Here is a 14,648-nt window from a genome sequence, read left to right as displayed (position 1 = left end):
TGAGATGGAAATGACTTCAGGGGGTTTGCGGACTCCCGCAGAAGAGATAATGTCAGTCGCTACCTTTTGGAGAGGCTTTCTTGTTACAGAGAATATATACAGTGGAAAATTCACAGGGATGGAAAACCATGCCATAGCGAGACAAATGGGGGCGTTAATGTATACAAATCAACCTTTTTCCCATTCGGCTCTGCAGAAGCCACTGCCCTCTCCAGCGCTGACCCTGTTCCACAGCCCCGAGTGAACAACGCATCTCATCAAAGCCTGATGGGCCTCTGGAGAGATGCACACGCACAGAGCTGCATCAAATGCATTCTTCTTGTAAATACATTGCAACAAAGATGGTCTATTTAAAACTGAGCACAGGAATATGAGTGCATGATCAGAAGAGCACAGTAAAAAAAAAAAAAAAAAAAAACCTTTTCAGGGCTTTCATTTGACTCTAGGGATTGGACAGGAGATGCAGACAAAATCAACAAGCTTCTCGTTAATTTGAATATTTGTGGTTTTACAGGGTTGGTCCAGACAGGACTGAGCCACATGCGAATTTGTAATTGTGTGTGTGTGTGTGTGTGTGTGTGTGTGTGTGTTTGTATGTGAGAGAGAGAGACAGAGAGAGAGAAAGTTGGCCATGGTGTGAGGACCACACCGTTCTACACACTGAACCCCCGGACAGTCACTCACTGTGTCAGAAGGGATCATCTGTGCTGCACAAACAGTCTTATCTGCGGCGCTCCTGTGGATGGAAACGATTAGCCTGGCTCCTACTCTGGGGGAGTTCAGCTCGATTCCTATCAGGTCATTCCTGTTTCTCTTTTTCTTCGAGCGCCGGGTTGGGGGTGGGGGGGTGGGGGGTGTGGGGGTGGTGGTAAAAGGCAGACTAATCGGACTTTAACATCTACTGGTGAGATTAACCTCCCACAGCTCTGAATGTTTGTACGACAGACCGTCGGAGACGATAAAAGTCAGAAGAGGCAGTACAGATGGCACAAAGCTGCCCTGCGTGTCCAAAACTGACTGCAATCGGTCCTAAAAAAAAAGTGTGAGTGCGCACGGGGTACTTAACAAGGTAGAAAGGGCCTCTTAATGGCCAGTCACGTCGACCTCCACGTTAGCATTTGCAACTCTTGCTCAGTGCTGTGGCACACTCGGTCTCCTGTGCGTCTGTGGGCGAGACTGACCTACCCTGATGTCCGGACGCATTATGAGGGTGAAATCTGACACACCTCCAAGAGAAACAAGACCGTGGCCGACAGGCGCTGGCCTTGAAAGTGAGACCGAGAGAGATGGTGCTGGGGGGCCAGAGCTCACGTTGCCACTGGTGAATGCCACGCAGCTGGCTGGATGAGTCCTCTATCTGATAAAGTAGGCAGCAACAAAAGGGCTCAGCCCTCTGCAAATATGTGAGAGGCATAGAGGGGTGTTACTGTATCCAGCGGAAGATCAACAACCCTCTCAGGTCAGAGACGCAGTGGGAGGACAGATCCCTGATGGAGCATTTAGTGGATACTGTGCGGTAGGTGGAGATTCTGAGAGATGGATTATGGATTTTTTTTTTTTTTTTGCATCACTGTGCAAATGTGGGGATGAGTGCATTAAGAGTGTAGGAAGGAAGGATGGAACACAAAAACAAATCAACAAGGCACTTCAGGGGAAACATGGCAACCTGCACATATGATGGAGACGCCAGCTCATACTTCTCCGCTGAGGCAAACTCAGCTGAGTACATTCAGTCCCCATACAACACAATTTGCTTACTTGGCAAGGTAACAAGGTTTTTTTTTTTTTTTTTTTTTTTCTTTCATGTGGCGGTTTGGGTGTTTACATCCAGCTGCATTCATGGAGGTTTTCAAAGCAGTACCTTTTCTTCTATACACAAGAATATAATTTGATACATCATAACTAAGGCTCAGTTTGCCCCCTACTAAATTAAATATAAGCTTTCTCTCACACACAAATATCCTAAGCATGTGCAACATATACCTCTAATGTATCTATTTTTATTGTATTTATTTGTGTTTAGCAAACACCCTTATTCAGGGGTATGTATACAGTACACACTTACATATAATCCATCTGCAGACCTGGATATCTACTGTACGCTTGAAAATGTCACTCTGTGTGACAGCTCTGAAGTTGTCATGTAGCTGCAAGGCACAAGCACTTTGACCACTGGCAGGGGACTGTTCCCTATTGGATGAAGAGTTGGGCTTACCTGAACAGGTAGCTGTATCTGGTAGCCTTTTGATCATACATCTCTGAAATAAGAATGAATATGTGATTAGGAAATGGAACAGGTGGAAATTTCTATTGCAAGTGGGAGGCAACATTTGTAGATTAGCACTCCTGGAAAAGGCCTCTAAACTTAGCTTGTTTTGGGAAGAGGAATATTATTTATCAAAGGAGGAAAACACTGATCAGCTTTTTGAGATAAGGTGCCACAACCCTCAGGCCCTGAGTCCAGCTTCAATGAATCCCTCTGTGATGGTATCTTGGTAGCTGCACTGCAAGGAGCACAGCTTCAGACAATCGGTAACCTCCCAACCATCACAAGACCCTCTCCTCACACAAGATAGATCATCACACAATCTCACAGACACACAATACCCACACACACACACACACACACAGAGACACAGAGTACCCCAAACCAATGCATAGTCACATATTTATATCCGAGATGGAAACTGAAATGCACTAAAACACATCCTGGACCACAGAAAGCTGTCTATCATGTGAAAATGTGTGCAGACACACACACACACACACACAAACAGTCTTGACCATTTAGGTCATGTCCACACAGAGTGCTTACCAAATGTACATCCGGCTGAACATGCACCAGCATTCACCATCATTGGCCTCTGAGAGGCCATTAAATTACATTAACTTTGCTTAGCTGATGCTTTTATCCAGAGTTTTTGCATGTTGTCCTTTTATACAGGTGGATATTTAGGCAATTTGGGTTATGTACCTTGTCCAAGGGTACAAAAGCAGTGGCCAGCCTGGGAAATGAACACTACTGCATCGCATTGGCTAATACCTGATGTGAATTTGATGCATCATGTCTAATGTGGATTACTCAGTCATGATGCTGTAAAGCTGCTGGGTCACACTGTATTCAATAAATCTCCTCATTACATTTTGTAAATCTAGCAGTGCTCTCTGTGCAAGGGTGAATACTGATTCTCTGGGTTTCCATTTACCTCACTTATTTAATCTATGACAAAGTGCTTGCTGAATTGCATCTCTAAGAAAGAAACCACTCCCGCCTGATTTACGCGTCCGTCCGTCCTCCCCCCCCGGTCGTAATTTACACCCATGCGGGAAGCACAAGTTGAAGAGGGCAAAAAAGGACAATGACGGTTATAATAAAAACATGTTCGTACTGTAGGTATCTACATCTACTCTGGATCAAGTATATGACCCTGCTTACAAACAATATGACTACATTGTTTACATGTTTTCCTCACACTAGGTACGCAAACAAGGACATAGCACAACAGTGTCAAGCAATAACAGAATATGAAATTTCAACCGAAAAAAAAATCTTATAGAAATGTACTTTCATTGTTAGTCTACCCCGGATATGACTGCTGCACAAAGCAAGACAGTCGAACTACGTGGTCAAAGTTTGCGAGCTGACTTCTCATGGAAATGATGTTAAAGCTGTACACTGCCCCCTCGTGGGACGATAAAGTTATTGTACCTTTGTTTTCGCAAGCAGATGATCTTTCAAACCTTCTTGGTCTGATACAATCCAGCGTACTGTAGGCCAGATATAAATGCTTTGATTCTTACCTCGCTCTTCTACAGCGAACCAGAAGAAATGATCATAACGAATATATTGACCAAAGGAATAAACAGAAGTGACCTTTCAATGTGTAGTTGTGGTAACAGAAGGTAGATTCTACCGGAAGCATGGGTCACGAGAAGATCACCTGAAAGAAATTAACTTTGTTGCCAGATAATTGATGTCGCTAATGAAGAGCCATTCAATTACTGAATTTGACGTTAAAATGCCCTATTTTGGACATCGTTGCTTTGGTGAGTGTGTAGAAAAATGTCAAAACACTATTTTCATAAATTCAATGGACGAGAAAAAAAAAATTCACGGACGAGAATGAATAGCCCTGGGACGATTTCCAACATATCATCTGTCATCTTTCAAAGACTGCATTGAAGGTGGCTGCAGCTGGATACTCTTGATAGCCTCTTAATAGCTAACTAATGCCGACATTTTAAAAATGAATTTTACCCATACTCATCAACACGTATTTCGATTTCCTGTCAACCTTTTCGACCAATAGAAGTGGAGTTCTGTCTACACGGTAGGCATTCTTATTTATCGATCAGATATCCACAGTGTAATGAATCTCTAGTGCGGTCCTAATTTTTGTGCAAGATTAGGCAATCTTTAAATTGTAGCTAAATTATTGAGGAAGATATCTGACCATCCAGTATTATTGCATAGCCGGGTTCTCTGCAGAATGAACTTCCCATCGTCAGCATGCTTGAAAAAGTGCATTTATCTGTTGGTAAGGTATAGGCTGTACGTGTTGCTTGTGATCCTACGCACGAATGCCTCAGAGACAGGACATCTCCCGTTAACTGCTTCCTTTATTTAATGGCGCTCTTGAGGGTGGGTGTGTAATTGGGGGAAATGATGGGAAAGCCGCTGCCTGCATTTCTCCCACAAACGACAGGCCACAGGACAGTTTCAGCCCTTCCAGGGACCCTCAATAGATCTTTTATTGTCTTGTGGGAAATTCAGACCAAGCTGAGGAGTAAGGACAGGCCACACAACCCGGGTCAATGCAAGTCTAGGTTTTTCAACAGAAATTGGAGCATGGCTCAGACTTCTTAAATTATCTTAACGGTTACTATTTTGGATTGCTACATTGTAGATATTTTTATAAATTGCTCCAGTTTTGTAATTCAAGATGCATCCATCCTCTTTTTGATTATTGGTTTGCTGTTGTAGCCTTACGTAAGGCCCCCCGCTGTGGTCTCACCCTGCGTCTCCCCTCCCAAAAAGGATCTGTGATGCTGGTTTCAGGTTTCAAGGAGGCAGAGGATCCATCCATCAATATTGACATGGAGTCTTTCAGTGCTTCCACCTCATCCTCTGTGCTTAACAACGTCTGTGTGCTCTGGGGTGAGAAGTCATTCATGAGGAAGTTTGAGGGTTATCACATATTCCTCCTCAGCGCACTGGTACACTCTTATTTCCTTTTTGCTCTAGTGCATGAAGTGTTAGCTGTTGTCCTATTAAACAGTTCCTGTTTTTAGAATGCGGGTATCAGGCTACAAGGAAATGGTTCAGAAGATTATTTGATCAACTGAAAATAACCTCAACAGCTGGCTAATTGGGCTGTTTTTGGAAACCGCTTATCAAGATCTCCGGCAATAAAATCTCGTAAATATGTTGAACAGCTTTGTTGTGATGAATCATACTCTGAATATTCAGGCTCAGAAATGGGTCGTTATTCCAGTCTGACCACAACAGAAGGTCAAGAGAATCATGTTTGAGATCCAATCAGGAGCCTAATCCAGACGCAGCTCTTATTTTACAATAGGGCTGTGGTTAAATGCATGAGTTAAGCAACTTACATTTTATGGCAATGTTTTTTTAAAAAAAAAAAGTCAGTTTGTACATCAGTTAAAATCAACAAAATGGAAATGTTTCAGTGTTTTAAGGAAGGATAATATTTTGATAGCATTACATAAAGCCCAAAACCAAATGGTATATTTCATGGTTTAAATCATTTCTGCCACTGCACTGAATTTCAGCTGCGTATCTGCCAAGAATTTGTGGTTCCTGACCTCATGTCACCCTACCCATGTCCTCACATCCTGATCAGGCTGTGAGATAAGCGGCAAAGAGAGGACGGCAGTCTTTGAGGTGGAAGACGACCTCCTGGAGCACCAGTTCTTCATCCGCACGGTCAGCCCACCATGAAGTTCCATTGTGTTCATGCTCTGTCCTGATGGTCCTCGCTGTACCTTCCCCAACCTTTCGAGAATGAAACCCGTTCTGAACCAGATCAATTTATTGTTGCTTAGATACACTCAAGTGGCGGTTTTGTGCTTTTTCTTTAAAGTTGTTTCCACTGTGAATTGATCGTAAATGCAACGTCAATAAAATACAATTGCCATTTTTCAACTGACAATAGCTGTATCACTCGGCACTCTTCTAGAAATTGTTTCTATGACTGAGATTGGCTTTTACGAACTTTCTCCCTTTTTTAGGAAACTTTTTTTTTATTGCAATTTGAGTCCACTTCTCACCGTTATTAGTCTTTCTCTGACTGCCCAGATCTGCTTGAGTGCTGAGGCCAATGAGGAGATGCATGTGGTGGAGGTGCAGGACAGGACTCCGTGCCGAAGCCACCCAGTGCCCATCGCCACCCTCCGACCCTCTTGTCTCCCTATGGTCAGTCACGCTGTCACGCGTGCAGGTGCATGTGGAAGGGCACATGATACACAGACACATAGGAGGAAACGGTAGACTGGCACACTGGAACAGTGGAAGTGCAAGAAAAAAAAAAAACACACATTTACAGATGCTTTCATCCAAAACGGCGTACAAGTCAGGTGGAGTACAACACAAGCAAGAAGCCAAGAAGAAGGCAAAATTTTCAGTATTTGGCCAGACAAGATACAAACTACCTAGTAGAGGTACAAGTGCATGAAACCATAGATTTGATTTTTAGAGATTCAATTTTAAATTGAATTTAAATCATTAAATTGTAAAGATTAAGATGTAAGAACGTGCTTTAGGTGGTAGTGTTTCAGGTATCTGAATTTCAGACATGGGGAAAGGAAAGGAAGGAGCCTCTCTTTCCACCAGATAAGTTGGATGTGTTGTAACTTGTGAGCTCTTGCCAGCCAGTGTGTTCTGTTGCAGGTCAGTTTCAGTGTGTTTGAGCTGATGCCTCCAGTCACCTTTAAGCTTCGCTCTGGCCAGGGCCCTGTCTTCATCTCTGGGCAGCATGTGACACGTGAGTATCTGGGTGTGACAAAATGGGCACTATCAGCACACTTAATACTTGGAATTCAGAATCCATGCAAAAGAACATTGTGAAAGATGTTTATTGTCTGTCTGTCTGCCAAGGTAGGGGCGGGGGAGTTGACAAATCTCTGGGTGCAGGTAGAAACTAGTCTTGAGTACCTGAGAACAGGTACAGCCACACTGTTTCCACCTCACATTTGAGTCACACTGGTACATGGCTCTGTTATGCTCCACATTTTCTTACTCTAAATATATTTTATGATGTATGTCAAAGAGTTGTCCCTCCATCTGTTACCTTGACAGCTTTAGCAAGCAGCTTGATTTCCCACAATGAAATGTTAATTGAATGAGAGGGTATGAAGAGTAGTGTTTGAGAATATTTGCCTTTGTTTCTATTTCAAGTGGATCCAGATGAAGATGAAGGAGGGCATGACACTATATTCTCAGAAACCACTCGTTTTGCAGGTGAGCAAGCACATCTGGATACATTCTGACATTTGCCTGTATACAAGGTTCCCAAGAAGCAATCATTGTATTTTTGTTGACTGAGTGTTCTCTCTTGCATTTCAGGCCGAAGATGACTGCTTTCTATATCAGTCGGTCCCTTAATAAAGTTTTTGCATTATTCAGTGTCACTTCTTCAAATGAAATAAAAGCACTGATTCAAATGGTCACACTATTAGGGCAGACAATGCTGATGTATTATGATTTACTTAATTATTTATTATTTACCCTAGAATGCAACTGTAGCTTGATCCATTATAATTGCTATACAACACTGACCTTCCCATGTTTTAAATGAAGCTTTTTTTCCACCCTTTTTTGCTTGCATTCATAACCTTAAGTTCTTTAAATCCACAAAACATGGGATGATTTTTTTTTTTTTTTTTAAACCATTTGGTGCACAAACAAATTTTTAGATACAGAGTATGTTCTTTTAAATGAGAAATTGCTCACTAACACTGTTTAATGGCTTGCGGTACCACAGCACATTACAGTCTCATCCCCAAAGTCATTATTGCACATTATGTTTTAAAGTTTAGCTGGTGTGTCCAGCTCTGTCTGTTTTAATTTGGACATGAGACGGAACCATGTGCCACCTCCATGTATGGCTTTGGAACGACTGGAAAGTGCATTCAAAACATAATGCTGTCATACAACATACAGCTACCACTCGCTACACTGCAGTATATGGTATGCTTTAAACTGGTACAGCTGCAATCTTTATAGTACCTTTTATGGCCGGAGTAGATATTTCGTTGATGGGGAGTGGTAATGCTACTGGACTTAACAGCACTAATACAAACCAATCAATGAATCTTGTTAGCCTTTTGGAAATTGCTCGTTCATGCATCTCGTCACTTTTTATGAAATCAGTAAGCGAGGAATTAATTTGATGGTAATAAAATGACTCTAACCAATATCACCAGGCAACGATCAGAGGCTGCACCTGTAACTTAGCAACATGCAGTAAACAGACCCAACGTTTGCTGAGGCCGATTCGCTAGTTAAAGATAAAGAGCCTACCGCTTTGTCATAAAGAAGAAACTTACGTGGAGGTAAATTGCAAGTAAATCGCAACGTTCGAGAAAGAAAGATGTCTACTCTTTCTGTTTTTATTGACACTCCCGCTGTTCCGCCGCATCCCGAGGTTAGATTATTGACAACCTTCAAAAAAGATTCCAATCCAAAAAAAGTGTATCTTGCTGGAAGTGGTGAGTGCGGGTCAGAAATGCATTTATCTGCTGAACGTTTGCGTCACTGTTACCTGTGTTGTGCTAATATTACGCATCATTATAGTAGTCTAAGTCGTTCGGCTAGCAGGGTGGGCTAAGTGAAGCGGACGTGCTGTCCCTTTTTATAGATCGGATATATCTGCGCTAATGAGGAAGTGCTTTGAAAAATTGGGGTAACACTGTCATAAATATTAATATCTTACTTTCTACGATATATACACACACAGGGGCAAAATAATGGAAACACCAAATGAAAAAGGCCTTTTATTTTTAAGCTGGATTAACTAAATTGCAGTTAAAAGGAGTCTACAAATGTGTTTCATATTGATGTCTATATTAACTACCGCTATGTTTCTGCTATTAAAAAAAGTTTGATCTGACAGATTTTGAAAGCCGTAAAAGAGTTGGCGTTTAACGTATCAAGGGGAAGAATGTAGAAAACAATGACGGCATACACCAAACAAGCCAAAACTGCATCAGGAGCACGTCGAAACTCCTTTCATCACCAGGGATAAATGGACACTTAAGAGGATAGTTGCCCACTAAACAGCAGTCTAAAAAACTACTGCAGACCTCAATCTACACCTGAGAGGCCCAGTTTCAGCAAAACTGCATGAGCTTCAAAGCTAGTTAATAAATATTCATGTAATGTTTGGTGTTTCCATTCTGAGTGCCCCTGTATGTATATATGTGTATAGCTAGATAAATAATGATGATAGACACTGCAGCATCTTGAAGATATAATGTATCTGATGATGAAATGCAGATTGGATCATATGTCATTATTTTGTTAATATTTCTTAAACTGAGCTGTGTAGCCTACTGCCAAAACAACATGGATTTCCAAACCACCCTCTGTCTCATCAATCTCATCACTGACATGAGCTCAGAGCCTTATATTGTAAATCTGGAACAGGCCTTAGCATGGATCCTGTAATTGGCTGAGGTTGGCCTCAGCTAATGCAACTACCCTCTACACACACAACCTGGCTATTTCCTCTCATATTTTTTGACCTACTCTCATTTTTCATCTGAAGTAATTCTTTTTTTTTTTTTTTTTTTTACAATTTACCTCTCACCAAGAGCACATTATACTCATTTATTTGTCCAGGCTTTTGCCGTGTCTCACTTTGATTGCCATCATTCTTTGCACTTAAAATGTCTTGCAATGATGGACTTGTCTACCAAAGAGGTTCTGGCAGATAAATCGCTAAATCGATAATTCTGGTTTTTCTAGTCTTTCTTTTCTGTGCTATAAAGAAGCATTGTTAAGGAATTCAGATACTCTTATTGGCTTTTGTCATATTCTTGACATGCCCTTTTAGAATAATATTTTCCTTGCTCTTTGATCGTTTTGTTATTCCCAGTGAAAACTTTCTGTTTACATGGCTCTTCTGTATTTTCAATAACCAACATGTGTCATTGTCCTACAGCTTTTTGGAACATTAATTCTGTATGCGTATTAACATAATTTTAACAAGTATAAAATGCTGTTATTGAATTTTATCTAAAGTACATTTTATAATGCCTGTTTTGTTTGTCATTTCACGTAATTGCCATTATTGTCTCATGCAGTCTACGTTGCCTTTAGTGTGGTATGACATAATAATGTTACCTCCAAGAAATGTACAACCCAACCCTGGCTGTAGAAAATATATTTTGGTTAAATATTTTTGTTTCTCCCTAAACCTAGAGTACCTAAATGAAGATGGCCAGACATTTGTGCCCCCTCTTGTGTGGAAGATAAAGCAACAGATCGTTAATGACCCTACTCTCAGCTCAGAGTACCCATCCTGCTCCGGCATCCCAGAATTCTCCAGGAGAGCGACAGAGCTAGCTCTGGGCAAAGACTGCTGTGCCATTGTGGAGAACCGGGTAATTCTTTGTTTAATTAACCCGGGCGTCAAATCAACAGACCGCAAGTCTGGGTCTCAGAGATTACTCTGACGCTGTAGGATTATTTATGAGCCTAGCTCTTGAAACCACGTCAGCAAGGGCCTCGGCGTCGCATCATGCCGTAATAGCCAGCTGAGCATACAGATAATACAACCCGTCTGATGTACTGTACAGCATTTGTAGATGTTACGTCTTTGAGGACACAAAAAGGATCACTTGGTCTAACACTGATAATGGAGCCGGATAGTACACAATGTTTAGAGGCTGCCGGGAAATTGGATGTCGGCCGGTGATCGCAGCTGTGGCTGTTTTCCTGCAGGTGTTGGGGGTCCAAACGGTTGGCAGCACCGGGGCATTGCGCCTGGGTGCTGAGCTGTTGAGGCGATGGTACAACCTAAGCGCCAACTGGAGGGGGCCTGTCTACCTCTCCTCACCCTGTGATGGTAGGTAAGAGGGCAGCACTTACAAAGGAATGGGCCAACGGGTAGGCATCAGCACCAGGGATGGATAACTTCTGTCCTAACAGGGGGCACATTTAGTTCTATGCTCTATGTTCTGACAAGATATTCAAGATATTCAAGATTCTGTGTTCCTTTCTTTCACCGTACGTCCTTGTCTAGTTCCTGTTGGTAATAGCAGGTTCTGCTGCTCTGGGCATTGCTATTCTATCTATGGATGTTCTCTTTGAAGCCACATATTTTCATAAACATATATAATAAGTCAATCAGAACACGTATAGCTTCAGCAATAGCAATGATACAACTTGGCTACTTATCTCGACCTGAAAAACTGGTACTGCAAAGGACAGTCTAATGCGCTGCTTTGTGTAACAGGCCTTTTCACAATGTTCTAGCGAGCAGCTCCTCTTTCTGGCCTCTTTCCCATGTGTGTAGACTCCCTGGCTGGTATCTTTGAGGCAGCAGGGATTCTGGACATTCGGCAGTATAGATACTGGGATGCAGAACAGCGGGGTGTGTCTGTGGAGAGTCTGTTGGAGGATTTGGAGGAGGCGCCAGAGCAGGCAGTGGTCGTGCTCTCAGCCTCCGGGCACCACCCCACGGGGGCCGACCTCACTCAGAAGGACTGGAGACTCGTCATCGAAGTCATGATGGTATGAGAATGCAATCCGCTGTCTGCAGGTTTCCTTTTCTCGCCTGCCAGGTTAACAATAAAGACATTTTCTAAGATCGCTGTTTTTCCTCAGTGATTGGTCTAATGGAAACAAATATGAATAGATTAAGCCATGCAAGACTTCATTCAGTGACAGTACAATAGCTTCTGTCTAGAGCAGTTACTGAACACCTACACGTGTAACGCCTTCTCATGTCCAAGGCTAATGCTGTCCTTCAAACATTTCTATTCCAACCCCACACACCTCCCATCTGTGACAGTGACTAAAACGTGTAACAAGTACTCGTGCGCAAGGCTAATGCTGTCCTCCCCATCCCACCCCATGCACCTCCCTGCAGAGACGTAGACTCTTCCCGTTCTTCCTGCTGCCTGCGCAGGGCCTGTGTTTGGGGGATCCCGAGCAGGACGCCTGGCCACTGCATCACTGCACCTCTATGGGTCTGGAGCTGCTCTGCGCCCAGTCCTTCTCTCGTAATTTCGGCCTCTATGGTGAGACAACAAGAGAGCCCACCCCATGCTGTGCTTATACACTCTCCTACGGGTGCTCCCGTTTGTACCTATCAGATTCACAAAACAGCTTTCCAGAACTTTCACCTTAGAATGTGCTCACGTAACTAAGGGCAGAATTGCATCTGTTGTGACACGATTGGAATCTGTTGCAGGTTTATATTATTCAAACAGTCGGGGTCGAACATCTTGAACTCTGTGCACTTTCTGTACGCTGTCACTGTGACTCAGGCCTTGTTTCTTTCCGACACCCCCCAGGAGAGCGAGTTGGACACCTCTTGATTGTCCTAAAGCAAAACTCCATGCTATTAGCCATCCAGTCCCAGGCTGAGAGCCTGGTGCGAACACTGTGGTCCTGCCCAGCAGTGGGAGGTGCCCGTGTGGTTGCCACGGTTCTCAATAACCCCGCCCACCTCGCCGAGTGGTAAGCAATGCCAAGGTCCCTCTCTACTCTTAATACAAGCAGGACGTTCAGGGGAAATTATGGAGATAATCGAATATTTTTTTTTTCTCCATTGAGACCAATATGAATATTTGTCCCGTGAAATGAAGTAACCAGGCTCAAATTTGTGACACAGGCGCGAGGGTTTGCGGGGCGCGGTAGAGCGGTGCATGCTGGTTAGGGAGAGGCTGCGGGAGAAGCTGAGGCTTCTGGGAGCTCCTGGCGACTGGGATCACCTGACACAGCAAGGCGGACTGTACAGCTGCACAGGGCTGAGTGGTGAGCTCACAGCCTTACCCTTTCCTCTGTTCTGTGGGTACATCTACATATAATTTGTGCCTTTATTTGCTATGAGGGGCAAACAGTGTTAGGGGAGAGGCAGTCACAGGCTGCTTCAGTTTTTGATTGTACTGTTTTGTCAGTTATTTTTTACGTTTTAACTGATAAACACATCTCCTTGCTGTGAGAAATTCCACAGTGCTGTGGTTTTTACATGTGATCATTATGCCATATTCTTGTTGTACTGCACCGAGATTTTGATGAGTGTGTGCATGCATTTTAATTTCTGTCACTGATGGGGATGTGAATTGTGTCACCAAATGAGTAATATTATGTGTATCCTTTTAGAGTATTATGTGTGAATATTAAACATTGTTTATGCTATATTTACTATATAATATATTAAATCAAGAAATGTTCCCCAACACTAGTGATGTAAGGACAGTCTTGTGTGGATATGCCATTTTGATGCTCAGTGGGGTCTGCGTGAATAAATATTCTGCTCTGCCTCTGTGAAATGGTATAAACAGGGGAAAAAAATGAACTCAGTTTACCAGCCTGCCACAAAGAGCAGATATCTGTGACATGTTGACAAGAGAGAGAGAGCACTTACTGTAATTTTATTCACTGCTGTGTCTGTAAAAGCAAAACGCCAAAAAAAAAGTTCTATATGTATTTTTTCCCCTCTGAGATTGGATTTACACGGTCTTACGTAAGTGCATCTCTCTCAGCCTCCTCTAATTCTCGCCTTTTCATTCGGAGCACATGCACCCGTTTTCCTCCTCGGGCTCACAGGATGCCCTTCTGACCACCTTCAGTCGCCTACCGCACAGTGTGGCCCTCCGAGTCTTTCTCTGTCTAATGCCTCTCATTTGCATTCAGCCACGTTGCCCTCAGAGAGTGGCCACAGATCGTTGGGGGTCGAGCAGGGGAGTGTAAAATTAATGGTCTTAGTTATACCCATTCCTTCCTACTTCAGCGTCTGTCTGGATCATAAAACATGATAACATCATCATAAAATGTATGAATAATCACAGGTACCCGAAAGAGGGAGGATCTGTAAATATCTTAGAAGGTTTGTTCTGATGTACAGTGGACCATGATGTGTAAAGTGTTGCCTCCTTCTCTTCAGTCCAACAGGTGGAGTACCTTTCTAAAAGGAGGCACGTCTATCTGCTGCCCAACGGCTGCCTGAACATGAGCTGCATCAACAGCCGCAACCTGGACTACGTGGCGGAGTCCATCTACCTGGCCTTGACCTCTCTCCCCTGATCCCTGGGGCAGGAAGAAACTCGATTCTGTCTCTGTGGTTCCGAGCGCCTTGCTTAGCTTCCCCGACTTTTCATGCGGATCAAGCGCCTCTGCTTTCAGCGGTGTCCTCAGTTAGCACAAATTCAGTTTAGAGGTGGGTTTATCTGTGGGCACGCTCAGTCACATTATTTTAACTGAAGGCCGTGTGTCTCATCACGCAAACAATGGGAAGGATTGCAGGTGCGTGGCGAAAGCTTTCAAGATAATGTGTGGCTAAATGCGAATGATTATCAATACAATAGATATTCTCACAGAGGCAGTTTCGTGCAGAGAGTGAAGTGAGGGCGGGGGGAATTGGTGCACACTCATGCTGGTCACGGTTGAAGGAGAT

General features: G+C 43.2%; 2 protein-coding genes across 2 annotated transcripts; both read left to right on the top strand.

The window, feature by feature from the left end:
• Positions 1-3,921: 3,921 nt before the first annotated feature.
• npm2a (nucleophosmin/nucleoplasmin, 2a) lies at positions 3,922-7,596 on the top strand. Its single transcript, XM_036526178.1, has 7 exons — positions 3,922-3,925; positions 5,039-5,158; positions 5,865-5,947; positions 6,320-6,436; positions 6,911-7,004; positions 7,418-7,480; positions 7,586-7,596. Exons 1-7 carry the CDS (start codon positions 3,922-3,924, stop codon positions 7,594-7,596), a joined length of 492 nt encoding a protein of 163 aa, XP_036382071.1.
• A 1,016-nt stretch (positions 7,597-8,612) lies between these two features.
• Positions 8,613-14,336, top strand: got1l1 (glutamic-oxaloacetic transaminase 1 like 1). The gene is made up of 8 exons (XM_036526177.1): positions 8,613-8,730; positions 10,445-10,626; positions 10,967-11,090; positions 11,541-11,758; positions 12,117-12,267; positions 12,544-12,709; positions 12,864-13,006; positions 14,139-14,336. Exons 1-8 carry the CDS (start codon positions 8,613-8,615, stop codon positions 14,276-14,278), a joined length of 1,242 nt encoding a protein of 413 aa, XP_036382070.1. The 3' UTR covers positions 14,279-14,336.
• The last annotated feature ends 312 nt before the right edge of the window (positions 14,337-14,648 follow it).

The sequence above is a fragment of the Megalops cyprinoides genome, chromosome 4 (assembly GCF_013368585.1).
Source record: "Megalops cyprinoides isolate fMegCyp1 chromosome 4, fMegCyp1.pri, whole genome shotgun sequence".
NCBI lineage: Eukaryota > Metazoa > Chordata > Actinopteri > Elopiformes > Megalopidae > Megalops > Megalops cyprinoides.
This window is presented reverse-complemented; position numbering and strand designations above follow the sequence as displayed.